At 44.8% G+C, this 27,113-nt stretch overlaps 1 protein-coding gene across 2 annotated transcripts in view; it reads right to left on the reverse strand.

Annotated features, from left to right (window-relative positions):
* Positions 1-14,922, reverse strand: part of ACVR1C (activin A receptor type 1C) — a 32,313-nt gene extending 17,391 nt beyond the window's left edge. The window contains exons 1-2 of one of the 2 annotated variants that reach the window (XM_038751384.1): positions 14,697-14,922; positions 822-1,067 (exon numbers count right to left, since the gene is read on the reverse strand). In XM_038751384.1, coding sequence (XP_038607312.1) covers positions 822-1,067; positions 14,697-14,847 — 397 coding nt within the window. In that variant the 5' untranslated portion in view covers positions 14,848-14,922. The remainder of the gene's footprint in view (positions 1-821; positions 1,068-14,696) is intronic. The other variant, XM_038751385.1, reaches the window with a different exon arrangement.
* Positions 14,923-27,113: the final 12,191 nt, after the last annotated feature.

The raw sequence follows: 27,113 nt of genomic DNA on the forward strand, positions 1-27,113 counted from the left end.
CCATTACAAAAATGGCTTCAGGAGAGATTTAGGAAGTCTATGAGGTTTCGAGATGGAAGTAGGTGAAGAGAGAGGGAGGAGTGAGGCTAGCTTCTTCATCAATCGTATTTATTGAGCGCTTACTACGTGCAGAGCACTGTACTAAGTGCTTAAGGAGTTAAGCGCTTAAGCGTTTCAGGAGTTTCTTCCTGAAACTCCCTCCCAAAATTGTAGGACTCACAGCGAGAATGGCTGAGATCCACAAGGGTACGTTTAAGAAGGAGCCAAGGGTACAACTGCCGTGACAAATCCCTTCGGACTGTTCTTGGGGACAGAGGAGAAGCAAAGGGCAAAACAGACCTGGATGTCCACCTTGGCTCCCTGCCTTTCTGCTTCAAGGATTAATGTTGTTTTCAGTTCTGGCTGCTTACACAAGTCTCTCGGGATGCCAGACAAGTACCACAACTACTACAGTTATTCCAAGAAGCCTTAGACACAATCAATCACTTATGATTGCAAGATGCCATCGTAGCACACACAAGCTAAGTCTCATTTTCCAAATTGGGTCAATGCCGCTTCCTCCTACTTTCAGGAATATGTTGAGAAATCCCTGAAATAATGTAAAATGAGAGCCTGAAGACATAAGTCACGTGATGACAGAGACATAACTTCTTTTATTGTATGGCACTTTCTTGCTGATAACTTCATTAGAAATACTTCTGCAACTGAAAGTAGTTTCACAGTTAGATGCATTTAGGAAAGTTAACAGCAGGAACTGGAACTTTCCATTTCCTTATTTGTCAAAAGAAAGTCTTTTTGCTTATTTAGGTGTGAATACATACCAGATCCAGATCCAGATGTAGTCATATCATAGATAAGATCTTTAAGGGTTTTCCCGGCATTTACTAAGTTGCATTCAGAAAGGGGTTCCTCAATATTTTGTCTTTTTTTCTTCTTATAGGAGCAGTGGCGGCCTTGGCATGTGTATATGGTGAGCATTGCAGCTACAGACAAGAGGCAAACTGGAACAGTAACTATTATGGTCAATTCCACTGGTCCTAGCTTAGATGAGCTAGGCGATGTTGCCGCTTCAAAAAAAGAAAGACGGATTAGTCTTTCTGTAAATATCTTAGAAATATAAAAAATACAGTTGCTGGATGCTCATGCTGGTTCATCCATTATGCAAACCACTCACCTGTAACTGATATTTTTCCAAGCATGACATGTACTAGTCACAGTAAGTCAAAAAGCAACAAAATGTGTAGTTTTTTCTTTTTAAGAAAATGCAAGAAAACAATGTAATTCATGCTTACATCCTCCATGTAGGATGTCAGGCATTTGGGAGGTCCATAGGACCCCAGGAAATAGACATGCAATATCCTTAGTTGTGATTATAATAGGAATGATGATCATAATAACTAAGATACTTGTTAAGTGCTTACTATGTGCCAAGTACAGTTCTAAGTGCTGCAGTGGAAACAGGTTAATCAAGTTGGACACAGTCCCTGTCCCACTAGAGCACGTGCCTAGGAGTCAGAAGGACCTGGGTTCTAATCCTGATTCCACCACCTGTCTGCTGTTAGACCTTGGGCAAGCCATTTAACTTCTCTGGGTCTGAGTTACCTCATCTATAAAATGTGGGACAGGGACTGTGTCCAACCTGATGAACTTATATCTACCCTAGCACTTAGAACAGTGTTTGGCATATAGTAAGCGCTTAACAAGTTTCTACTCTGAGCATGTCACTCCCCTCCTCAAAAATCTCCAGTGGTTGCCAATCAACCTTCACATGAAGCAAAAACTCCTCACTATTGGTTTCCAAGCTCTTCATTACCTTGCCCCTTCCTACCTCATCTCCCTTCTCTCCTTCTCTCCTTCTCCAGCCCAGCCTGCACACTCTGCTCCTCTGCCACTAACCTCCTCACTGTACCTCGTTCTTGCCTGGCCCGCCGTCGACCCCTGGCCCACGTCCTACCTCTGGCCTGGAATGCCCTCCCTCCACACATCTGCCAAACTAGCTCTCTTCCTCCCTTCAAAGCCCAACTGAGAGCTCACCTCCTCCAGAAGGCCTTCCCAGGCTGAACCCCCCCCTTATCCTCTTCTCCTCCTCCCCTCCCCATCGCTCCCACTCCCTCCCTCTGCCACCCCTTTCCCCTCCCCACAGCACTTGTGTATATTTGTACATATTTATTACTCTATTTTACTAATGGCAGCGTGGCTCAGTGGAAAGAGCCTGGGCTTTGGAGTCAGAGGTCATGGGTACAAATCCCGGCTCCGCCACTTGTCAGCTGTGTGACCTTGGGCAAGTCACTTAACTTCTCTGGGCCTCAGTTACCTCATCTGCAAAATGGGGATGAAGACTGTGAGCCCCCTGTGGGGCAACGTGATCACCTTGTAACCTCCCCAGTGCTTAGAACAGTGCTTTGCACATAGTAAGCGCTTAATAAATGCCATTATTCTATTAGACTGTGAGCCCACTGTTGGGTAGGGACTGTCTCTATATGTTGCCAACTTGTACTTCCCAAGCACTTAGTACAGTGCTCTGCACACAGTAAGCGCTCAATAAATACGATTGATGATGATATATCTATAATTCTATTTATTTTGATGGTATTGAAACCTGTCTACTTGCTCTGTTTTTCTAGACTGTGCCCGTTCTTCTAGACTGTGCCTGTTCTTCTAGACTGTGCCTGTTCTTCTAGACTGTGAACCCACTGTTGGGTAGTGACCGTCTCTATATGTTGCCAACTTGTACTTCCCAAGCGCTTAGTACAGTGCTCTGCACACAGTAAGCACTCAATAAATATGATTGGATGAATGAATGAATGAATGACTGTTTTGCTATCTGTCTCCCCCTTCTAGACTGTGATCCTGTTTTTGGGTAGAGACTCTATATGTTTCCAAATTGTACTTTCCAAGGGCTTAGTACGGTGCTCTGCACATGGTAAGCACTCAATAAATATGATTGAATGAATGAATAAACAAGTACCATAATTATTATTATTATCAAGTAGGAGGGAGTAGGATTGAATCCCCATTTTACAGATGAGGGAACTGAGGCACAGAGCAGTTACAGAGAAGTTAAGTGACTTGCACATGCTCACACGGCAGACACACGGCAGAGCTGGGAATAGAACCCAGGTCCTCTGACTCCCAGTCCCATGCTTTTTCCACTAGGCCACGCTGCTTTTCTATGTTGTGAACGTCTCCACTTCTAGACTGTAAGCTCCTTGTTGGAAGGGAATGTGTCGACAAACTCTGTTGTACTGTATTCTCTCAAGCACTAAGCACAGTACTCTACACACAGTAAGCACTCAATAACTACCACTGATCGAGGAATGGAAAGTTCTCTGAAGGCCTTCACATGAAGCCACTGCTGCTGCTTTCTCTGCACAGTGAAAATCATTTGGGGAATAACTGTAACTGGTTTAGATTTTGAATGTGGAGAAAAAATTGCAAAATCATCAATCAGCCTCCTTTGTTTTGGAAAAGAAATGTCCTACTACTAGGAGTAGGATGACGTACTTTATGGATGAATTGTAAATCAGGGAGAGTATTTTTTAAACTGACAAGGGGAAGGGCAAATAGAATTGAGAAGATGCTGTCTCGTGTATATTCTATAAATCCTTAATTAAAAGAACACGTTAAGGAACAATAAGCCAAAATCGTGTATTCTCCAGTCTTTAGGGGAAGCCACTTAAAACTTACACAGTCTCCTGATGAGTCCCCAGACATGCACAATGTGAAGGACTCTGTGCTTACAATTCAAGGTGCTTTTAACAACAAGTCTTTCAGCACAGGGTCCAACTTTGTCTTTAGAGACTTAGTCTCCTCTGAAATGAACAGGGGGTTCTGGATACATTTGGTCAGGGAGGAGGAGTAGATCTAAGTTCCGGGCAACCATTAAAAGTGCTTAACTTTATTTGCTCCTAGTGTAGTCAAGCAATCATTAACTGAGGTCCTTGTGAACTCAACTGAAACTTTATTAGCATTGAGCAATAATCCCTTTAGCCTTGCTTTAGGTCTTTCAAAAATTTCCAATAATACTCATGTTTCCAAAATGAAAATATCTAATGCATTGAAAAGATTTCCTATCACCAGTTTGCCTATTTAAAAATCTAGGGGGCATTGGGGTGGAAGTCACAATCAGGTAAGGTGCATACATTAAATGCTTCCAGCACTTGTTTTCATTTAACTTTAACACAGACCCGGATGAATTCTGCTTGTGCTCTCTACCAGCTGTGGGAATCTCCCTGGAGCCATTTGGATTGAGTGGCCACAAGACTTCATTCCCTGAACTGCACTAGCCATAGGCCTCCTTTTGAGCTATGTCTTGGAGCTGACATGAGAGGAGATGGGTCATGTGAACTGACGCTAACCTCTTCCTCTCTAAATGGCGCCAACCTTGGGTATAGGCAAGTGCACCCAGATCTCAAAGAACCATGTCCAGATTTTGTGTAACCAGGGAGGAAAGTCAGCAATTTCTCCCATCCTGGAAGCTCAGGGTAGCACATTCTCCAGCCTGCAATTCTGTGCAGCAGAGACATTGCTAATAGAAAATTCTGAACCTCTCCCCCAAAACACTCACCAAAGCATTGGGGAAGCTGCATGGCATAGTGGATAGAGCCCAGGCCTGGGACTCAGAAGGTTGTGGGTTCTAATTTGTCTGCTGTTTGGCCTTGGGCAAGTCATTTAACTTCCCTGTGCCTCAGTTACCTCATCTGTAAAATGGGGATTAAGACCAAAGCAGCATGGCTCAGTGGAAAGAGCATAGGCTTGGGAGTCAGAGGTCATGGGTTCGAATCCCAGTTCCACCACTTGTCAGCTGTGTGACCTTGGGCAAGCCATTTAACTTCTCTGTGCCTCAGTTACCTCATCTGTAAAATGGGGATTAAGACTGTGAGCCCCATGTGGGACATCTGATCACCTTGAATTCCCCCACCCCCAGTGCTTAGAATAGTGCTTCGCACATAGTAAGCGCTTAACAAATGCCATCATCATCTTGTGGGACACTGACTACCCAAACTGATTTGCTTTGATCTACCCCAATGCTTAGTACAGAGCCTGGCACATAGTAAACATTTAACAAATGCCAAGATAATAATAATAATAATAATAATGCTTGAAAAATACACTTTTTGTGGATTTTATTGTTCCCAAATATATTTCCTAACCTACCTATATTCTAACTTCACTACAACCCTGTCAGACAGGGAAGCTATCATTTGCCTCATTCTACAGTTCCACAGAGAAGAAACATGGTGTAGTGGATAGAGCATGGGAGTCAGAAGTTTGTAATGTTCTAATTCCAGCTCCACCACTTGTTCGCTTGGGTGGCCTTGGACAAGTCACTTCACTTCTCTGTGCCTCAGTTACCTCATCTGTAAAATGGGGATTGAGACTGTGAGCCCCATGAGGAACATGGACTGTGTCCAACCTGATTTGTTTGTATCTACCCCGGCACTCAGTATAGTGCTTGGCACATAGTGAGCACTTAACAAATACTATAATTATCATTACAGTCAAAGAAAATGAACTTCAGAGAGGTCAAGTGTCATTGCCATGGTACAAGGCAGGCCAAGGATAGGGCTGGATCTGGAAAGCATAGGAATTGATTATAGTACTAGTGACTACTATGAACAGACGTCTAACACATTATAAAGGGCATCTGTGGCCTTTGACCATCTTAGCTTAATATTGTTAGAACCAGGACTAGAACCCAGGTCTCTTGATTTCCAGAACAGTGGTCTATCCTCTAGATTGGAAGCTCACTATTGGCGGGGTGTAACAAGTCTGTTATATTGTATTCTCACAAACGCTTGGTACAGTTCTCTGCACATGGTACGCATTCAACAAATACCATTGATTGATTGATTGATTGACCAACAGCATAGCTATAAGAACATAAAGCCTCTCCTGGATTGGGTCAGTAGTCTTCCCTGTCTAGGATTCTGTCCCCGGTAATCACTGCAAGATGCTCAGAGGAACAGTATAAGCATTGCCACTCTTGACACCCATCTAAATTGTTATGGATGTGCTAGGTAAAAATAAATTTCCCAATAATTTCTCATAGACAGCTCTCTGATCTGCATTACATTCAGGCTACTGTCCTTTACAACCTGCATTCACTTTGGCAAATCAAGTAAAGAGCAAATGAGTAAGCACTCTTCAAAAGTGGGTGAGTTTGTAGAAAAATGCATTACTCTAGTGACATCTACTGCTCTAAGTCAGATTTACCTATTTGAAAGCTTCTGGCAACATCTGCTAGTCAGGTCGGCTCAGGAAAATGTTTTGGAGAAAAATAATTCTGCTAGATGCAAAATAAGAAACTCACAAAGCACTCCCCTCTCCTCCCAAGGTAAAGGGGCAAAAGTTCATTCATTCACTCATTCATTCATTCAGTTGTATTTATTGAGCGCTTACTGTGGGCAGAGCGCTGTACTAAGCGCTTGGGAAGTACAAGTCGGCAACACATAGAGACGGTCCCTACACAACAATGGGCTCACAGTCTAGAAGGGGGAGACAGACAAAAAAAACAAAACTTGTAGACAGATGTCAAGTCGTCAGAACAAATAGAATAAAGCTAAGTGCACTTTATTAACAAAATAAATAGAATTGTAAATATGAACAAGTAAAATAAATAGAGTGATAAATCTAGGTGAGTTCTCAGTAGGGCTTTGAAGGGAGGAAGAGAGCTAGCTTGGAGGATGTGTGGACAGAGGGCATTCCAGGCCAGGGGGAGGATGTGGGCCGGGAGTCGATGGCGGGACAGGCGAGAACAAGGCACAGTGAGGAAGTTAGTAGCAGAGGAGCGGAGGGTGCAGGCTGGGCTGTAGAAGGAGAAAAAGGAGGTGAGGTAGTAGGGGGGGTGAGGTGATGGAGAGCCTTGGAGCCGAGAGTGAGGAGCTTTTGCTTGATGCGTAGGTTGACAGGTTGAAAGTTCCAATCAACATAAGAAAAGCTAGTCTACTCCAGCCTCTCCCCTCCAAGTACTCACCCAAGTGGCTTGTCTCTAGACCGAGCAGTGCCCAGATCATGGGAAAGACACTTCTTCTTAATTATGGCATTAACATTGCATTAGCTGTCATGCATTGGGGTAGATATGGAGTTATCCATTCCCAAGTCTCTGTCCCCCTGTCCCACAATCTAAGAGGCAAGGAAATCAGGGCTCATCCCTATTTTGTAGGTGAGGAAAGGGAGGTCCAGAGAAGCTAAGGGACTTGTCCCAAGATTGAGAAGATAGAGAAGCAGCGTGGCTCAGTGGAAAGAGCCCTTGCTTTGGAGTCAGAGGTTATGGGTTCAAATTCCGGCTCCGCCAATTGTCAGCTGTGTGACCTTGGGCGAGTCACTTAACTTCTCTGTGCCTCAGTTCCCTCATCTGTAAAATGGGGGTTAACACTTTGAGCCCCCTGTGGGACAACCTGATCACCTTGTAACCTCCCCAGCACTTAGAACAGTGCTTTGCACATAGTACGTGCTTAATAAATGCCATTATAAAAAAAGATCACAAATAGCAAGTAGTGGCAGATCTGGCAGATCTGCTCTTCTACTAGGTCACGCTCTCTTCCCCTCACCTGTCCCTTGTAATAATAATAATAGTAATAACTGTGGAATTTGGTAAGTGCTTACTATGTACTAAGCTCTGGGGTAGATACAAGATGTTTAGGTCACACATGGTGCTCACAGTCTAGTAGGAGTGAGACCATATATTGAATCCCTGTTCTGCAGATGAGGAAACTCAGGCACAGAAAAGTTAAGTGACTTGCCCATCATCACATAGCAGGTAAAGTGGTAGTGCTGGGATTAGAATCCAAGTCCTCTGACTCCCAGCCCCGTGCTCTTTCCACTAGGCCATGCTGCTTCTCAAGTCCACAGAATCTTTAGCTCTAACCTGGAAATTCATCAACAAATTCTAAAATTTTAACTTCCCAAAAATCCTTATCAGAAAATGCCTCCATTGAAATCCCCACATTTCATCTGGTCTCACAGTTGAATGAAAAAAAAAAGAATCCCTCCACCAAACTTCAGTCTGTAATAACAATAATAATGGCATTTATTAAGCACTTACTATGTGCAAAGCACAGTGCCAAGCGCTGGGGAGTTTATAAGGTGATCAGATTATCCCACGTGGGGTTCATAGTCTAAATCCCTATTTTACAGATGAGGTAACTGAGGCACAGAGAAGTTAAGTGACTTGCCCAAAGTCACACAGCTGACAAGTGGAGGAGTCAGGATTTGAACCCATGACCTCTGACTCCAAAGCCTGTGCTCTTTCCACTGAGCCGTGCTGCTTCCCTGTAAAGTTTGCCTACTCTACTTTTAGAATTCATATACGACTACAAAAGTATCAGAGGCATGCTGTCTTTCCATTATTCCATAACAACGCCTGTCTGTCCCACCTGTCAAGCGATCATTAACTCCTCAGAGCACCAACTGTAACTGTTCTTGTGATGACCCTGTAGTACCACCAGATACCCTGGAAGTTCTCGGAACAGGCCGAGTGCCTGTTCACCAAGTCAAAAAATCAGTTCCCATTAATATAAGTAATTGCTTATGGCAGTAACATGAAAGAGTTTCAGCTCAGTCCTTTAAAGAGATACCACCTTCCAGAAGCAGGTACCACAACCACCATCTGACTCCTCACGATGCTTAAATTCCACACTCCTCAAAAGCAGGCTTTCTGGATTTATTTCCAATGAGTTTCTTTATCCCCTCTGGTGGCTTTGAGCACCTACATCCATTTAAATAGCAATCATGCATTTTTAATATTTATTTATTTCACACTTATTGTGCTAAACTAAGCACTGGGGTAGATACAAGCTAATCTGATTGGACATAGGCCATGCCCCGCATGGGGTTCATTTATTTGTTAAACACTCTATGCTAAATTTACTAAACTTACTAAATACATTGTGCCAAGCGCTGGGTTAGACACAAACTAATCTGCTTGAACACAGTCCAAGTCCCACATGGGGTTCACAGTCTTAATCCTCATTTTACAGATGAGGTAACTGAGGCAATGAAAAATCAATTAACTTGCCCAAGGTCACACAACAAATGGTGGAGTTGGGATCAGAACCCTGTACTTCTGACTCCCAGGCCAGTTGGTGACTATTCACAAAGTGGCATGTGTGGCAAGAAAGTCCGGCAAATGAACAATTGGTCCCCTTGGGCACACACAAAGACTGTCCCGTGTTGGGCTACTGTGTTTTCTGTTTTCCACAGCTACTGCTGTTTACTGTTCTGCCTCTGCCTATAAACTGATCACTAGTTCAGATTTGAGAGAATAAGCACTTGGGGACTCATACTACCCTCACTGAATTTATGTCCTTATCTCTACACTCAGTTGCTCCCTCCCACCCTATAATTTATTTTAGTATCTGGCTCCCTGCTAGACACTAAGTTCCTTGAAGGTAGAGAATACATCTACTAGCTTTACTGCACACTCTCAAATGCTTAGTGCAGTGTTCTGTAGGGATTAGTGCTTGATAAATACTCCTCATTGACCAAAATGACTAGTTTCCATGGGTTGTGTATATGTCATATGTTCTTTTAGTCAGTCTCCTAAAATGACCTCTTATTATATTTCATGTCTCATCAGTTATAATAAAAGTTACATGAAGATTAAAAAATGGACTTTCACAATTCAAAATATGTTCCATAACAAATTCATTAAGTTTACATTTTAGAGATCTATGCTTTTCTCTCTGATGTCAGTTCTTAGAAACAGTAAAACAGTAGAGCAAAACCTCTGACAATGTTACACCCCAGCTGAAAAGTGGGAGTCAATTGCCACAGATAGACACAGAATGGTGTTCTGCAATTTGGAACAGAAGCTAAGTAAAGGTCAAGAGATAAGGGGGGGGGAAAGCAAAAACAGTACCAGGCGTGACAAACATCGAACAAAATAACACAACGAGGAACAGTCTTTTTGTGTGCACAGCGCAGCCAGGACTGTGGGTCCACATTGGTCCTTTCAGTCACACATGCACCAAGTGAATTTCATCATCAGTGGCATCTTCTTCACCTATGAAGGACAGGCAACCATGTAAGCAGTTCTTGGTATTAATGAATTCGGTTGTACCACGGTAATTATAGTGACAGTGATTAGCTCCATTGGCTAAAGAAAAAATTGCTACTTTCTTGACCTTGTATCTACTCCAGCACTTAGTGCAGTGCTTGGCACAGAGAAAGGCACTGAACAAAGACCACTATTATTATTGTTATAATAATTATTATATTATTATTAATATAATTAATAATCTAATTAATTGTTGACATTATTATTATTACTTTGAAAGCATTTGAATTGTGTTTTGCTGTATGGACTATCCATTCTTTGCAACCTTTTAAAAGATCCTAGGTTTTTGTTTTTTTTGGCATTGGCCTGTTAACTAGTCTCTTACAGAGTAGAATGCTGAAGTTCAAAGGATCTTAAGCCAAGCCGTGTTGATATTCAGCTATAAAGCTGTCATTTTAAAGAAAGCAAGTGCAGTAGTAAGTTCGACTAAACTTGGTCTGAGCAGATAGTGTGCTCTCAGCCCTGAATTTCCTGACTATATCCCTGATGAAACTGGGGAGGGATTAAAATTCCACAGGAGCACCTGCATTGCTGTTTCTCTGCCTCCCTTCTTGACCTCTGAAATGAAATTACTGACAGTCATCTTTGATGCAACAGACAGTTCACCTGCCTTTCTAAGAGCCACGTGGCACAATAGAACAGTAGCAGCAAAGTTTACAAGCAGCAAGTGAGGGCATTGGTTTTAGCACCTCTGTTCCAGGATGATCTTTTTCACAAATGGCTCAGGGAGAGGCATCCTACCCCGATTCTGGCTGTTTCCACCTTTTCATTACAAATAGTCTCAATGAGTTGCAGAGATTATAAATCCCCTAAGGATGTCCATTGAATACTATCCCCACAGAAAGACCAGAAGCTTCTGAACAATACAGAAGGAATGTTTCAGGCCTCCCCAAACTCTAGAAATATGATCTCTTAAGAAAGCCAATTCCTAGAGTTGAGTAAGTTACATGGTCTGATTGTAAGTTATCAGACCATGTTACAGTTAAGTCATAGTTGTTAATCAGAACTAAGCTACAGTTCTTATTAATAATCATCTGTTGGATGCTCATTCTAAACTGGCAGACAATTTAACAGTACGCTGAGTCTCCCGTACCATGGAGGTCATACTGGGGTAGAATCTCACCCAAAGGGATTCTGGGAAAGATGCTTCTTCTTAATTATGACAAAATAGAGGAAAACAGGAGTGCACTCTACATTCTTCCAATACTGTGTCATGTTGTATCTAGGCAGACACATGGTATCCGAAGAACATTCCGGCTGAACCGTGTCACCTGTCCAAGGATTAAAGCACATCCTCTCTGGAGGTCACCTAAGTCTATTTCTCTTCAGAACCTTCTTTCCCAAACAACTTCTTTGACAGGACCCTAAGGCTGCCATTCAAAGCCCATCATCACCCCAGGTTGCGACCATTAGCAAGCCGTTTTTGCCATCCTGAAGATATCCACCAAGACCTGGCTGCGTCCTTTAGTGGGGTCATGAACCTGTCCACAGTCAGTTCACCCGATGATAATAGTATTTGTGAAGTGCTTACTATTGCGTGTCAAGCACTGTTCTAAGCGCTGGACTGGATACAAGTTAATCCGGTTGGACGCAGTCCTTTTCCCACATGGGGCTCACTGTCTAAGAAGGAAGGAGAACAAGTACTCAATCCCAATTTTACAGTTGAGGAACCTGAGGCATAGAGAAGTTAAGTGGCTTGCCCGAGGTCACACAGCAAGCAACTGACAGAGCTGAGATTATAACTAGGTCCTCTGAGTCCAGGCCCCGTGTTCTTTCCACTAGGCCAAAGCTGGTCAGGGACTCAGAATAAACTAATGAGGAAGTTCTATTTTGAGGTGAGGGTCTGCAAACCACAAGAAAGAACTGGGAAAGCCAGGAGAAACATGATCCTTGATTCCTCTAGACCAGTCTCCTGCCAGAGAGAATAAGAAGCCCATTACTAGCCCCATGGCAGCCTGCGTTCCTAGAGTGCACATGTACCAAAGCTGCAACCTCTCTCCATACCTGTTGATGCTTCCAACCACAGTAGCTCTGCCTCTACTGACCTCAAGGGCAGGAAATGTGGGTCTTGTATTTCTCAACCACTTTGTCTGGGTGCACTACCCTCAGCAGGTGTTTGATAAGTATTGTTACTTCTACTCTCTGGGCCTCGGTTTTCTGACCTGTAAAATGGGGATAAGACACCTATTCTCTCTACCTTATCAATTGTGAGTTCCGTGTAAGTCTAAGCACTGTATCAGATCTGATTATCAAGCCCAGTGTTTAGCACATCACTCTACACAAAGTAAGCACATGATAAATACCATCAATACCTCTACAATTAATACTGGGGAGGAAGGGAGACTCGGAAAACAGAGAAGAGACCGTAACTGAGCTGGCAACAGAGCCGAGTGAAGGAGGAAAGCGAGACCCCTAACTGAGCATGTCTGGCCCAAACTCAGAGCTCAGAGCAAAGACAAGCAGAGCAGAACGGCGGGATTCCCAGCTGAGGATCAGTAGGGCCGAGGAGGGGTGCGAGGGGGAGGATGTCACAGGGTGGAAAACTAAGGTCTGAAAGGACCCAGAAGCCAACTACTAGCCAAGGCATAAATGAACAGAGATCAGAGAGGGTTGCTCAGCTGAGAGCAGAGCGGAGAACTCGAGCTCCCTGCGATGCTTTGACGATTTTGGCTGGCACCTGAAATGATTCTGTGCCTGACTCCCATCCACCTACTTCAAAAGGAGAATTATACCCATGCAGCTATAGTCTACGCCCACTTCTGCTTAATACAGTTCTGAAAAGGCACGGAGCAGGCAGCTAGAGGGGATTTATGGCCATAACAATGATATGACGATGGGAGACCCACGCCATCTTCTTTACAGGGATCGAACAGATTTCACTGTAGGCCCCGCTACAAGGCACCTAGCTCTGCACCCTCCACTCAGATCCCACTCATTCAATCGCATTTATTGAGCACTTACTGAGTGCAAATCGCTTAAGCACTGTACTTCATTCATTCATTCATTCAATCGTATTTATTGAGCGCTTACTGTGTGCAGAGCACTGTACTAAGCTCTTGGGAAATACAAGTTGGCAACATACAGAGACTGTCCCTACCCAACAATGGGATCACAGTCTAGAAGTCACTGTCTACAGTCTAAAAGGGGGAGACAGACAACAAAACAAAACATATTAACAAAATAAAATAAGTAGAATAGTAAATATGTACAAGTAAAATAGAGTAATAAATCTGTACAAACATACATACAGTTGCTGTGGGGAGGGGAAGGAGGTAGGGCAGGGGGGAGGGGGAGGGAGAGAGGACTTCCAAGCACCCCAAGTGTGGGACGAAGGCCATGAAAAGTGCTACTTTCCCTCCTCCCCTCCTTGCCTCCGACAGGTTCCCCTTGCCCAGAAATCAGATACAGTCCCTCTCCCTTATGGGGCTCACCAGCTATTTCAGCTCCATCTTACGGATGAGGAAACTAAGGCCCAAAGAGGCTAAATGACTTGCCCAAGGTCACACTGAAGTCCAGTTTCAGAGTCAGGACTAGAACCAGAATCTCCTGACTCCCAGTGTCTTGCTCTTTCCACTAGCACACGCTGCTTCTCAAATGGGCCGATGGCGTGCCTGCTGCCGCGGCTGCTCTCTGAAGTTTCCGGCACAGGTAAGGGATTCCAGGTTGAAGTGGTCCAGGATCCCAGGAAGCCCCAAGAGGAGAGGCAGTCATTCCCCCACTTCTTTGGCTAAAAAAATGAGGCCATAAATCCAAGTCCTTACCAAAAGAATGTCCAACAAGCGACAACTTTGGGAAATCAAGAAGGGCAATCGTCCCATGCTGTGCCTCTGAACATTCTTGCCACTTTCAGTTCCAAGCACTAGACTGGACAGTTTTTTGATGCAATAATGGTGTTTTTATGGTGTAACAGGGAACACCAGATCCCCTTCTTATGATTCCCACTGCCTCCAATCTCTTCCATGCACAGAGTTCCCATTAGTTTCTAAATTTCCACCCACAGACAAGATATTCAGAACCTTAGAAGGAGACTCGAATCTGGCAGCATATGGATGCTTAATTCTTGCTTTGGCTCTTCCCTTAGCTCTCCTCTTCAGGACAGCCTTTCCAGACTTTTCATTTGTTTGGGAAGGCTCTAACAATAATATTATAGTCACCTTGAGAAGTAATGTGGCCTAGGGGATAAAGCACGGGCCTGGGAATCAGAGGACCTGGGTTCTAATCTTGGCGCTGTGTGACCTTGGGCAAGTCACTTAAATTTTCTATGCCTCAGTTACCCCATCTGTAAAATGGAGATTAAGACTGTGAGCTCTATATGGGGCAGGGACCGTGTCCTACCAGAATATCTTATATCTACCTCATTGATTAGAGCAGTACCTGGCACAGAGTAAATGTTTATTACTCAAGGTCCTAGAGAAGGGAATTTATCAAATCCCTGGCTCTCCCCAGCCCTGTGACTGCAACCATTATGCCTCAGTATTTTTTTTCAAAACAAGCAAGAGGTAAGTCTCTGGAACAGTTTGCCTTACAAATTAATAAATATAATGGGAGACATTTGAGGGGGAGGAGAGGAAGTTAATGCCGGACATTACTGCTCCTAACATATGAGTTGAGATATTTAACCCTGACGGTTGCTTACCTGTTGGGAGGCGGAGTGTTATGTTGTTGCAAAAATCTGTGAAGCAGCATTCTGTCTTCGTGAGGTTAGAACTGTGGCAAAAAACCTGGGCTTTCAACTCGGGAAGTGAGATGCAGGACTTTGTCACCTCTTCTTTGCCATTGGCCAGCATGACTGAGCCCCAGCATGCCCCTTCTGTTTGGCAGGTGAAGTTCGTATGCTCACATAGAAGACACACACACTTCAGGCCTGGGAAATGACAATGACACAAAGAATGACACAAGGGACGACAATGCAAGAGAGCAGACTGTCGGACCGATTCCCTCAATATGAGCTCCCATCTGGAGTTGAACCGCGGGTATTTTCTTCATAAATTCTTCTTCCCCCCAGGCATCTGAAATGGGATTATGGGCTGAGGACCAGTCTAAGAATGAACGTGCTAACAAAGCACACGACCTTCACAAGAATGACATCCCCTTGCTACCATGACACCTGGGCTCGGGGGAAGTAGAAAATCCTTGTCTGTAGGAGATCATGTTTCCTTTTGAAAATTTTATTCACTTATCAAAATCCCATCCTGAAAAGACAATTGGAGGTTAATTGTCAGTGTCGTAAAGCTACTTTTCCAGTAGGACAGGTATTTGATACCCCAGATGATATGTGCTAGTCCAAGTTTACAAGTAGCGGTTACTGCTCCACAAATCCTAGTGCAGCAAAATCTCGTTTCTTCTAAATGGAAGAGGCTGGAGAAAGCAGACTTTGAAATAGCCAGGTTTTGAATACCCAATGACTTTTTCTAAAGAACAATGAGGTCTGATTTGTTTATTCAAAAGTTTTCCTACCTTGAAACAACTACTAAGAAATATTTGGAGAAAGTCAATATTCAGTTAACCAATAACCAATATTAAATTTACTTCGAGTTGGAAATTTAGCCCAAATGATCGTGTCCTTGGTGCAATAAACCCAAGAGTTTCCCTGCCAACCACCCTCCCCACTATTCTAGAGGGTGTCACGACTTGCACTCTTTCCAGCTGGGTTTTTAGGTTGCCTATTTTTAAGCAGATTGTTAAAGATGAAGCACAGTCCTACCCGGAAAAATGTTTCTGACTTTCCTGCCTGGTTCCCTGACATTCGGTCTCCTTCCCTGCCCTCCACTCCCAGTCTGGGACAGAGCTGAGCCATTACAACACATTTCAATCTTATCTGATGCCCCTGAGGCCCCACCTCAGGCTTCCCCTTTCCAGCGGTGAGGACAGCTTAGTGAGCTTTTTAACTCCTGGTCTAGTGGAGAGAACATGGGCCTGGGCGTCAAAAGGACCCTTGGTTCTAATCCTGGCTCCGCCGCAGCTTGTCTGCTATATGACCTTAAGCAAGTCACTTAAATTCTCTGTGCCTCAGTTACTTCATCTGTAAATTGGGGATTAGGCTATGAGCCCTTTGTGGGACAGGGACTCTGTCCAACTTGTTTAGCTTGTCTCTACCCCGGTGCTTAGAGCAGTCATGACACATCAACATCATCCTCTTCACCACCTCCCCTAAGGGGAGCATTATTACTCGCACAGAGGCCCCTGCTGAATCCCTCTGTCTGGCCCCTCACTGTCCTCACCACAGGTACCAGGGTGAGAAGAAGGAGGTCCTGGGGAGTAAGGAAGCAGAAAGAGGAGAGATCTGGGAAGAAATGCAGCAGGAGGAGCTGGTCTGTCAGTCTCACCCAGTCTACAAAATAAAAAGACCAAGGTTGAAAGAGGGACAGGATTCCTTTTCCACCTCCGTGTAATGCCCAGCTGCTTTTATCCACACACCCTAATAGGACCAGCCACGTAGCAGTTTTCTCTAGGGCCTAATAGAGCAGTTTTTCTGAAAACAGAGCTCCACTCCCTTTTCAGTTATGAACAAACTCTAAGGCTGGAGGAAGTGTTCCATCCTCACTTCTGACTAGGACAGGGTGCCAGGCCACAGAGATCAGTCCAGGTCTAAGCTGGACCATGAAGGACCCTAGACCAAACCATTGGAGACCCTGACCTCTCTTCTAGGAAGAAGTCTGGGTGTGGGGCACTGTCGGGGAGATATGAATGTCTCCATGGATTTATGGAATTTGGAAATCTCAACAGCCCAAGGAACAACTCTCCACAAGCAAATTTGCTATAAAATCAATCAGTTGTATTTGCTAAGCACTTATTTTGTGCAGAGTACTGTATTAAGCACTTGGGAGAGTACAATATCACAGAATTGGTAGACAGGCTCCCTGCCCACAAGAAGCTTCAGGAGCACAACCCCCACCCACTTGCCAAAAGAAATCTGGGCTCACTTTTAACCTAGTGAAACCCAGATTCCTTGCAGTAACCATACCAGCTTGAAACAGGAATACAGAATCTGGTCCATTTCCAGCCAGATTCCACAGGACCAGGCCCAATCAATGCTGGGCTCTGGATGGGAGTGAGAGCCGAAAGGCACTGAGTTGGTTGAGCACCATTTCAAAGGGACAGATGAGGAGATAAAATGACTTGATAAGATAAAATGACATCCTACCCATTGTTGTCACCAGACTCCGCTCACTACATTCCTTCATCTCCACCAGTGCCCACTGCGGCATCCACAATTCCTTCATTCATTTGTATTTCATTCTATCCTGGGCCCCTTCGAGCCAACCCCTTTTCAGCAAGCCCTCAGAGTCAAAGTGTGGGATTGTGTCTGACTTGATAATCCAGTAGCTAACTCAGAGTTTAGTACAGGATTTGGCACTTGGTAAGTGCTGAACGAATACAATGGTTGTCATCGAGGAGGCAGTCGGTATGAGGCCCTATGGAAATGATGCAGGTTGAACATCCACTTCATCCCACCCCACCTCATGATCCACCAGGAGATTTCCAGATAATCTGCGTCCCAAGCTGCCAGCCCCGTGAAGAAGACACGACCAGCGAGAATAGTAAATACTAAAAATAAAATGCTCCTGAAGAGAATTTAGGCTGACAAGCATTTGTCATGAAAGAAAGGACACAAATAATCTTTTCAAACTTCGGCTTGCTGTAATTGTTGGGAAATTAGGGGAAAGAGATACAGGGCTGAAATTATTCTCAGTCTCACAAAGTTATGTCAGGCATTTTGATAGTTTTGCCTAATTTTTCAAACATAGTATATGTTCCACCTCTCAGAAGAGAGCCAGAGCTAAAAAACACAATTTACTGTGGAGAAAGACAGGTAATTCATGACTATAAAATAGCCCAGAACAAGCAAAAGCTATTTTTTTCAAAAAAGAGCGTTCTCAATTAAGACGAAATGAAAACATTTTCTGAGTGCCTCACCGATATTAAAGTGCCAAACCACCTCAGCAAATGTCATGTGGCTTTCAGTGCATATTAAATGCAATTTTTATGTCAGAACAAGTATAAAAGGATTGGTTTTGCTTTGCCCCTATTCTGGGCAAGCATTTTCCGTAAGTGCCATTAATATAAACAAGGGCAGAAGAGAGGGGATAAGGAGGAGTAGAGAAACAGGGCCGTGGACCTGGGCCTCTGGATATGCTTGACGTGCCACCCATAAACAGGACCCCCAGGGCCTCAGGGGTCAGAGGCGAGGGCTTCTAAGGGGGCCACTGCAGTGGTAACCTCCCGCTTGCAATGGTGTATTGATTGAAAGGTGTGCACTCAGCAAGGTGGCCACTGAGGACCCCCAAGAATTCTGGGCCTTCCCCTTCACATGCACACACATGCATACACATAACTAATCAATGGCATTTATAGAGAGCTTACTGTATGCAGAGCACTGTACTAAGAGCTTGGGAGACTACAACAAAGTTGGTAGGCACATTCTCTGCCCCATTTTGTTTCAGTAAATAAATAAGAATCTATTTAAAGCAATCAAATTAAAAACCAGTCCTCCTACCTTGTGGTAACGACCAGTTTCATTCAAGGGACTAACAACACATACTTTTTTTATTCGAAAACGATGAGAAAATAAGGGCCGCTGCATGGAAAGAGGTGCAAGCAACAGATGGAAGCCAGTGAGGATGTTGTAAGGAGACACACAAAAGGGTTCTTTGGCAGAGATTTGAAGGACCTAGTTCGTTGCTGAGCATGTCACCCTTTAGACCTTGGCCCTTCCCATGCTCCAGAGCCAAGCAGCATGGCCTAGTAGATAGGGAATGGGCCTGAGAGTCAAATCCCATTAAAAAAAAAAAGGACCACCCCCTTGTCTGTTGTGTGACCTTGAGCAAGTCACTTCACTTCTCTGAGCCTCAGTTCCCTCATCTGTGAAATAGGGACTGAAGTCCACGAGCCCTATGGGGGACAGGGACTGTGTCCAACCCAATTTGCTTGTATCCACCCCCAGTACTCAGTACAGTGCCTGGCACATAGTATGTGCTTACTAAATACCGCAGTTATTTTTATTATTATTATTATTATTCTCAGGTCCCTGTGAATTCATGGGCGCCACTTCCAAACCACTGCACTCGGCAGCAGGAGCCGAAGTGGAAGGAGGCTGGACGTTATAAATAAAAATTCCAGACATTCATTCATTCATTCATTCAATCGTATTTATTGAGCACTTTCTGTGTGCCGAGCACTGTACTAAGCGCTTGGAAAGTACAATTCAGCAATAAAGAGAGACAATCCCTTCCAACACCGGCCTTACAGTCTAGAAGCGGGGAGACAGACACCAAAACAAGTAAACAGGCATTAATATAAATATATAGAATTATGGGTGTGTACATATATACACAAGTGCTGTGGGGCTGGAACAGTGGGGTAGAGTAAAGGGAGCGAGTCGGGACATAAAGTGTCTGGTAGCATGGCTCAGTGGAAAGCACGCGGGCTTGCGAGTCACAGGGCATGGATTCAAATCCCAGCTTCACCACTTATCAGCTGTGTGACTTTGGGCAAGTCACTTAACTTCTCTGCACCTCAGTTACCTCATCTGTAAAATGGGGATTAAGACTGTGAGCCCCATGTGGAACAACCTGATTACTTTGTATCTCCCCCAGCACTTAGAGCTGTGCTAGGCACATAGTAAGAGTTTAACAAATACCAAAATTATTTTTATTTTATTAGCAGAGGACAGACCAGCTAAAAACTGTAACATCCAGTTGAAAGCAGTTGGGGCGGGGGATAACACTGGGTATAGGGGGTCAGCAATAATGGCTGCTTCAGACCCTGTGTCACCTTCAAGAGGACTCAAAACAAAACAGAAGGCTAGAATATCAAAAAGAATGGAGTGTGCTGAATGTAGCCAGCCAACTGACGCAGTCCAGTCTGCAGGCCAGAATTTGACCATCAACATCTCGGCAGAAACATAGCTGTTTCTCCCCATGGCAGCAGCGCTTTCCAGCCTCCCAGCCTTCCATGGGCAAAGTCAGTGGCCCCAGCAGGCCTCTGGCCTTGGGACTGTGGTGGACCAAGTCTCACCCACATCTTGATCAAACCTGGTAGGAACCGCTATGGATTCATTCATTCAATCAATCGTATTTATTGAGCGCTTACTGTGTGCAAAGCACTGTACTAAGCGCTTGAGAAGTACAAGTTGGCAACATATAGAGATGGTCCCTACCCAACAGTGGGCTCACAGTCTAAAAGGGGGAGACAGAGAACAAAACCAAACATACTAACAAAATAAAATAAATAGAATAGATATGTACAAATAAAATAAATAAATAAATAAATAGAGTAATAAATATGTACAAACATATATACATATATACAGGTGCTGTGGGGAAGGGAAGGAGGTAAGATGGGGGGGATGGAGAGGGGGACGAGGGGGAGAGGAAGGAAGGGGCTCAGTATGGGAAGGCCTCCTGGAGGAGGTGAGCTTGCATATATACAGGTGCTGTGGGGAGGGGAAGGAGGTAAGGCGGAGGGATGAGGAGGTGGAGAGGAAGGAGGGGGCTCAGTCTGGGAAGGCTTCCTGGAGGAGGTGAGCTCTCAGTAGGGCTTTGAAGGGAGGAAGAGAGCTAGCTTGGTGGATGGGCAGAGGGAGGGCATTCCAGGCCAGGGGGAGGACGTGGGCTGGGGGTCGACGACGGGACAAGTGAGAACGAGGCACTGTGAGGAGGTTAGTGTCAGAAGAGTGGAGGGTGCGGCCTGGGCTGTAGAAGGAAAGAAGGAAGGTGAGGTAGGAGGGGGCGAGGTGATGGACAGCCTTGAAGCCAAGACTGAGGAGTTTTTGCCCGATGCGTAGGTTGATTGGTAGCCATTGGAGATTTTTGAGGAGGGGAGTAACATGTCCAGAGCGTTTCTGCACAAAGATGATCCAGGCAGCGGCGTGAAGTATAGATTGAAGTGGGGAGAGACAGGAGGATGGGAGATCAGAGAGGAGGCTGATGCAGTAATCCAGTCAGGATAGGAAGAGAGATTGAACCAGCAGGGTAGCGGTTTGGATGGAGAGGAAAGGGCAGATCTTGGTGATGTTGCAGAGGTGAGACTGGCAGTTTTTGGTGACGGATTGGATGTGAGGGGTGAACGAGAGAGTGGAGTGGAGGATGACACCAAGGTTGTAGGCTTGTGAGACGGGAAGGATGGTAGTGCCGTCAACAGTGATGGGAAAGTCAGGGAGAGGGCAGGGTTTGGGAGGGAAGACAAGGAGTCCAGTCTTGGACATATTGAGTTTTAGATGGCGGGCAGACATCCAGATGGAGATGTCTTGAAGGCAGGAGGAGACACGAGCCTGAATGGAGAGAGAGAGAGCAGGGGCAGACATGTAGATTTGGGTGTCATCAGCGTAGTGATGATAGTTGAAGCCGTGGGAGCGAATGAGTTCACCAAGGGAGTGAGTGTAGATAGAGAACAGAAGGGGACCAAGAACTGACACTTGAGGAACCCCTACAGTAAGGGGATGGGAGGGGGAGGAGGAGCCCGCAAAAGAGACTGAGAATGAATGGCTGGAGAGATAAGAGGAGAACCAGGAGAGGACGGAGTCTGTGAAGCCAAGGTTGGATAGCGTGTTGAGGAGGAGGGGGTGGTCCACAGTGTCGAAGGCAGCTGAGAGGTCGAGGAGGATTAGGATAGAGTAGGAGCCGTTGGATTTGGCAAGCAGGAGGTCATTGGTGACCCTTGAGAGGGCAGTTTCCATGAAATGTAGGGGACAGAAGCCAGATTGGAGGGGGTCGAGGAGAGAGTTGGCATTGACGATGGAAATGATGGCACATCCATGATTCAAACACCATCTCCCCAGTCCTCTCTGATGGGGTTGTGGGGAGGTCCCGCTGGTCTTAGGGCCCTGGAGGGCCTTTAATCACCAAAGTGACCCCAGGCACTACCTAACCCTGATTCAGAGTCCTCAGGGCAGGGAATGTGGGCTCTGCCCTCTGGGTGTTTACAGGCCAAGGAAACAAGGTGGAGTCATCATTTTAACTAGATTGCAATCTCCTTGAGGGCAGGGATCTTGTCTACTCCAGGAGGACACTGACAGCTAAACGAGCCTCCATGGCTTTCATGGGATGCAAGGCCTAGTGGATAGATCACAGGTCTGGAATCAGAAGGTCATGGGTTCTAGTCAAGGCTCTATCACTTGTCTGCTGTGTGACCTTGGGCAAATCACTTAACTTCTCTGTTCCTCAGTTCTCTCATCGGTAAAATGGTGGTTAAGACTGTGAGCTCCAAGCAGGACGGAGCTGTGTCTTACCCTATCATCTTATATCTACCCCAGCACTTAGAACAGTGTTTGGCACATAATAAGTGCTTAACAAAGATTACAATTATTATTATCATTATATGCTGTGGTTGGTACAACGGCAGAGTTAATATAAGAAAATGAGTCAAAAGGCAGTCAAATGTGGACCAGCTACCAAAATGCCAAGAGTTCCAACTATCCATACCTCAAAATATAAAGTAGCTACTATCTTACATATATTTTCAGTATTGATATTTTTATGACACAGCTCTAGTTTCCTATACTGTCCCATTTCTCCAGAAGTCCAGAAAGCAGCTCCATATTTCCTGATAAAAACGGGGCTGCCGAACAAAAACTGAACAAATTTGGTTGTAGCCAAAAACCTCTTCTTCAGAAGCTAATCAAGGTTGAATGTGGTGACCTAGCACAGATCTGTTTTCTTTCTTTACAATAAAAATGCCATCACAACACTCATCGCCAAAAGTTTGCTGGTCGGACGTTGCTGCTGCCTGCCCTTTGCCCGCTCTCTGACACACGCGGTGTCTTAGCTGAGAGGCAAAGTCAATCATTTCCTTTGTCTCTTATCTATTAATGTTTTCTGCCTTGGCAGGAGCTAGGCAATTCACAGGGCGAGCTAATCCGGGGTTATTACCCAGGGAAAGACTGTACAAGTGTCCCCAGGGAAAGATCCAAGATAAAAATCAAGGCCACAGGGACCATGCAGTCCAAGACTCAGCCTCCGAAAGTGGCAGAAGAGAGGCAGAGGGAGGACAGGGAAGCATAGTGGGAGTAGCAGCAATAGTAGTAACAGAGAAGCATCTTCCGATGATAGGGTTTATTAATAATAATAATAATAATCATGGTATTTATTAAGCACTTACTGTGCCAGGCACTATACTAAGCACTGGGGTAGATACAAGCAAATCGGGTTGGACACCATCCCTGTCCCACTTGGGGCTCACAGTCTCAATCCCCATTTTACAGAAGAGGTAACTGAGGCACAGAGAAGTTAAGTGACTTGTCAAAGGTCACAAAGAAGACTAGTGGAGTCAGAATTAGAACCCATTACCTTCTGAATACCAGGCCCGTGCTTTATTTACTACAACATGCTGCTTCCCACAAGTGCTTAGTATTTGCCAAGTACTGCTGTGCTCAGTGCTGGGGAAAATACAAGGTAATAGCCCCTGTCCCTCATGAGATTCACAGTCTAAAAGGAAGGGAGAACGGGCACATAATCTGACAAATAGAGAACAAACAGCTGTTGAAATGAGCTTCAGTCTCCCTGTGGAGGACAGCCTGGTTCATTTAAGGGAGAGCGGGGAGGGGTAGGAAAATATTTGAGTCAAGGTAAACTTCATTGGTACTGTCGAACCAGAGGGCTATCACTAATTGGACTGTTTCCAAACTACTTGCTTGTATCCACCCCAGAGCTTAGAATACATATAGCCTGGTATATAGTAAGCACTTAATGAATGCAATTACCACAATTAATTGAGAGTGTTATAAGTAATACCAGCTTTAAAATTCAATGGTTCAATCACAAGCAAGCACTTAAAAGTGCTTAAGAGAAGAGTATCATAACAGGAGTTCCTATATGTACTTTACCCTGCTCTGAAGAGTAGCCATTTAAACCCACTCTTCATTTAGCCAACTTTCGTACAATTGGCCTGGATCTTAATGGCACTAACAGTGTCTCAGCTGGTGGTCACCTAAAGGTAGGGGCATTTCCTAACAGTGGCTCTGAAAAACCCATATTGGGTCGTTCATTCATTCATTCAATTGTATTTATTGAGAACTTACTGTGTGCAGAGCACTGTACTAAGGGCTTGGAAAGTACAATACAGCAATAAGAAGAGACAATCCCTGCCCACAATGGATTCACAGTCTAGAGGATGGGAGACAGACATCAAAACTAGTAAACAGACATCAATATAAATAAACAGAATTATAGATACATACATATATACATAAGTGCTGTGGGGTGGGGAGAGGGAGGAAGAACAAAGGGAGCGAGTCATGGTGATGCAGAAGGGAGGGGTAGCTGAGGAGAAGCGGGTCTTAGTCTGGGAAGGCCTCTTGGAGGAGGTGCACCTTCAGTAGGTTTTGAAGGGGGGAAGAGTGATTGTCTGGAAGATTTGAGGAGGGAGGGCATTCCAGGACAGAGGTAGGACGTGGGCCAGGGGTTGGCAGAGAGACAGGTGAAATCGAGGCACACAGAGAAGGTTAGCACCAGAGGAGGAGAGTGTGTGGGCTGGGATGGAGAAGGAGAGAAGGGAGGTGAGGTAAGAAGGTGCAAGGTGATGGAGCTTTAAATCCAATAGTGAGGAGTTTTGTTTGATACAGAGGTGGATAGGCAACCACTGGTGATTTTTGAGGAGGGGGGTGACATGGTCTAAACATTTCTGTAGAAAGATAATCTGAGCAGCGGAGTGCCTGCTCTAGCTATGGGATTGCATTTCCAAAAATGTTCCCAAGGGGAATCTGATGGAGGCATCTTACTGACAGCTTGCCCATCTGGTGTGCCAGTAGTCCTCCACTCCTTCCTTTGCCCGATGCCTCAACTCAGCCCACCTGGACTCAGCCCACCTGCCCTCGGGCCACCCAGGTTGGCAAAGGAATAGGAAAACCAGCTGGGAGAAGTCTGAAATGCAACTTGTCAATCGTGTCACAGAGCTGCTATTACTATAAGAATAGGATCCCATTCCTAAAATAGGATCAGAGAAGGGACATGTATGTGGCCACCAAACATTACTCTTGTCTGAACCATTGCTAAGGACACACTGGGGCTTAATTTTAATTTGTCCCCAAGCAGAGTCATTCATTCATTCAATCGTGTTTATTGAGCACTTACTGTGTGCAGAGCACTGTACTAAGTGCTTGGAAAGTACAATATAGTAGTAGAGAGACAATTTCCATCAGCAACGGGCTTATAGACTAGACCCCCACAGTAGACCATCCTACCAAAGTATTCTTGTCCTACTGTCCCATAGAGGCACTCTGTCTCTCTGACTTCCAATCATTTTATTTTTCATATTTGTTAAGTGCTTACTATATGCCAAGAATTGTATTAAATGCTGGGGTAGACACAAGCTAATCAAGTTGGACACGGTCTATGTCCTGCATGGGGCTCACTGTCTTAATCCCCATTTAACAGATGAAGTAACTGAGGCACAGAGAAGTGAAGTGACTTGTCCGAAGTCACACAGCAGACTGTGGTGGAGCCAGAATTAGAACCCAGGTCCTTCTGACTCCCAGCTTGTGCTCTATCTACTAGGTCATGCTGCTTCTCACGGGTAAAGTGATCATGTAGGGAAATATCACAAACACATATTGAATGGCCACTGGCACTGCCCATTCAGAAAAACCAGGCTCTATACCCCTACCTTAATAACCCAAATAAATATGGTAACCCAGGCAAAACCCCTCCTGCAAGGGAATCCGCACCCAAACTGCCTCCAAGATGGAGGGCTTCACCCCTCTCTTCCTCACGGGACAAAATACTTTCTTTTCAAAGAGCAGATTAGTGACCTGGGATTTACTGGGGACATTATCTTTATGACAATGAGAATCTTTAAACTGAAGAAAAAAAGTTAGAAAAGCAAAATTAAAAACCTCTGCTTATCCTTCCCCAAGCATTAAATAGTTTTTCCACTCTCTGGTGATAGTATTTCACTCTCCTTTGCTTTGTTTCCCTAGGATGAGGCAGATGCTTAGAGAAAATTTGAATGAATTAATAGGATAAAAATAAAACCTGGGATGGGAGGGAATTGTTTAATCTACCACCAGAAAAGCAGACAATAAGACCCACTCATAAGAGTACACTGAGTTCAAAGTCAGAGCCAGGTTGGTGTGAAAGAAAGGCAGAAAAGAAAATAAGTCACCCACAATGCCTTGGCTTGAATCTGAATGTAAAGGAACTGGGCATATTCTGTAGTTCCTTGAAAATGATGAAAAGACTCATTATGTGGTTAAGAATATACTTAAGCAGTACACAACACATCTAGTTTATCCTCAGTTGTAACTTTGCGATTGGTTTTGAAGTGATATTTGCTAGTAAGCTCCCTAAGGGCAGGGAGGGAGCATGTCTACCTACTCTCTTGTCCTCTCCCAAGTGCTTAGTACATTGCCCTGCTCACAGTAGGCACATAATAAATCCCACAGATTGATGCTTACTGGTGGAAACAAATGCATGATGCACCTGAGTTTTCCACCCCTCAAGATGCACCTATCCCAGGCTCAGGTGTACACCCTGGCTTTGATCTCTCTCAAGCATTGGAAGTTCCCAGATTCCAATACCAAGGTTGAAGTGCTAGGTGTCCCTCATATTTACAGAGCCTAACAGCACAAAGTCCGGGCTCTCTTTCTGCTGGACTGCAGATGAGACCTCCCAATCAAACATTCTTCCCCCTTCACCCAGAGAAATTCTTCCTGTGGATCAGGGAACCTGTCTCCTCTTCTTAGCTTCCAGCCAATAAAGAAGAAGAGCTGAGCTGCCATCTCAAAGCTTTCAGCTGTAACCGAGGGGCTGCCAAGTTGTGACTGCATCCGGGTAACACTATTATTGGTGCTTAATAAATATCAAGTACAATAACCTAACGGTGGATCTGGAAAAGGAGCAATCTCATATGAAATGCAAGTAGCTCTTGGGTAATTCCAAATATTATTAAGCGAGTCTCATTGGCTGGGTCAAAATGGGAAATAGAGGTTGGGGGAGTGGGCTGGGACTTTCTGCTCCTTTCCAGGTTCGAGAACCCCTGATGAGGGTGAAGTTTTGTGGGCATTGATCAGCCAAAGCACAGGGGTACTCTGACTATCTGAGTTTTTCAAATATTCAAG

This window comes from Tachyglossus aculeatus, chromosome 9 (genome assembly GCF_015852505.1).
Source record: "Tachyglossus aculeatus isolate mTacAcu1 chromosome 9, mTacAcu1.pri, whole genome shotgun sequence".
NCBI classification, from domain to species: domain Eukaryota; kingdom Metazoa; phylum Chordata; class Mammalia; order Monotremata; family Tachyglossidae; genus Tachyglossus; species Tachyglossus aculeatus.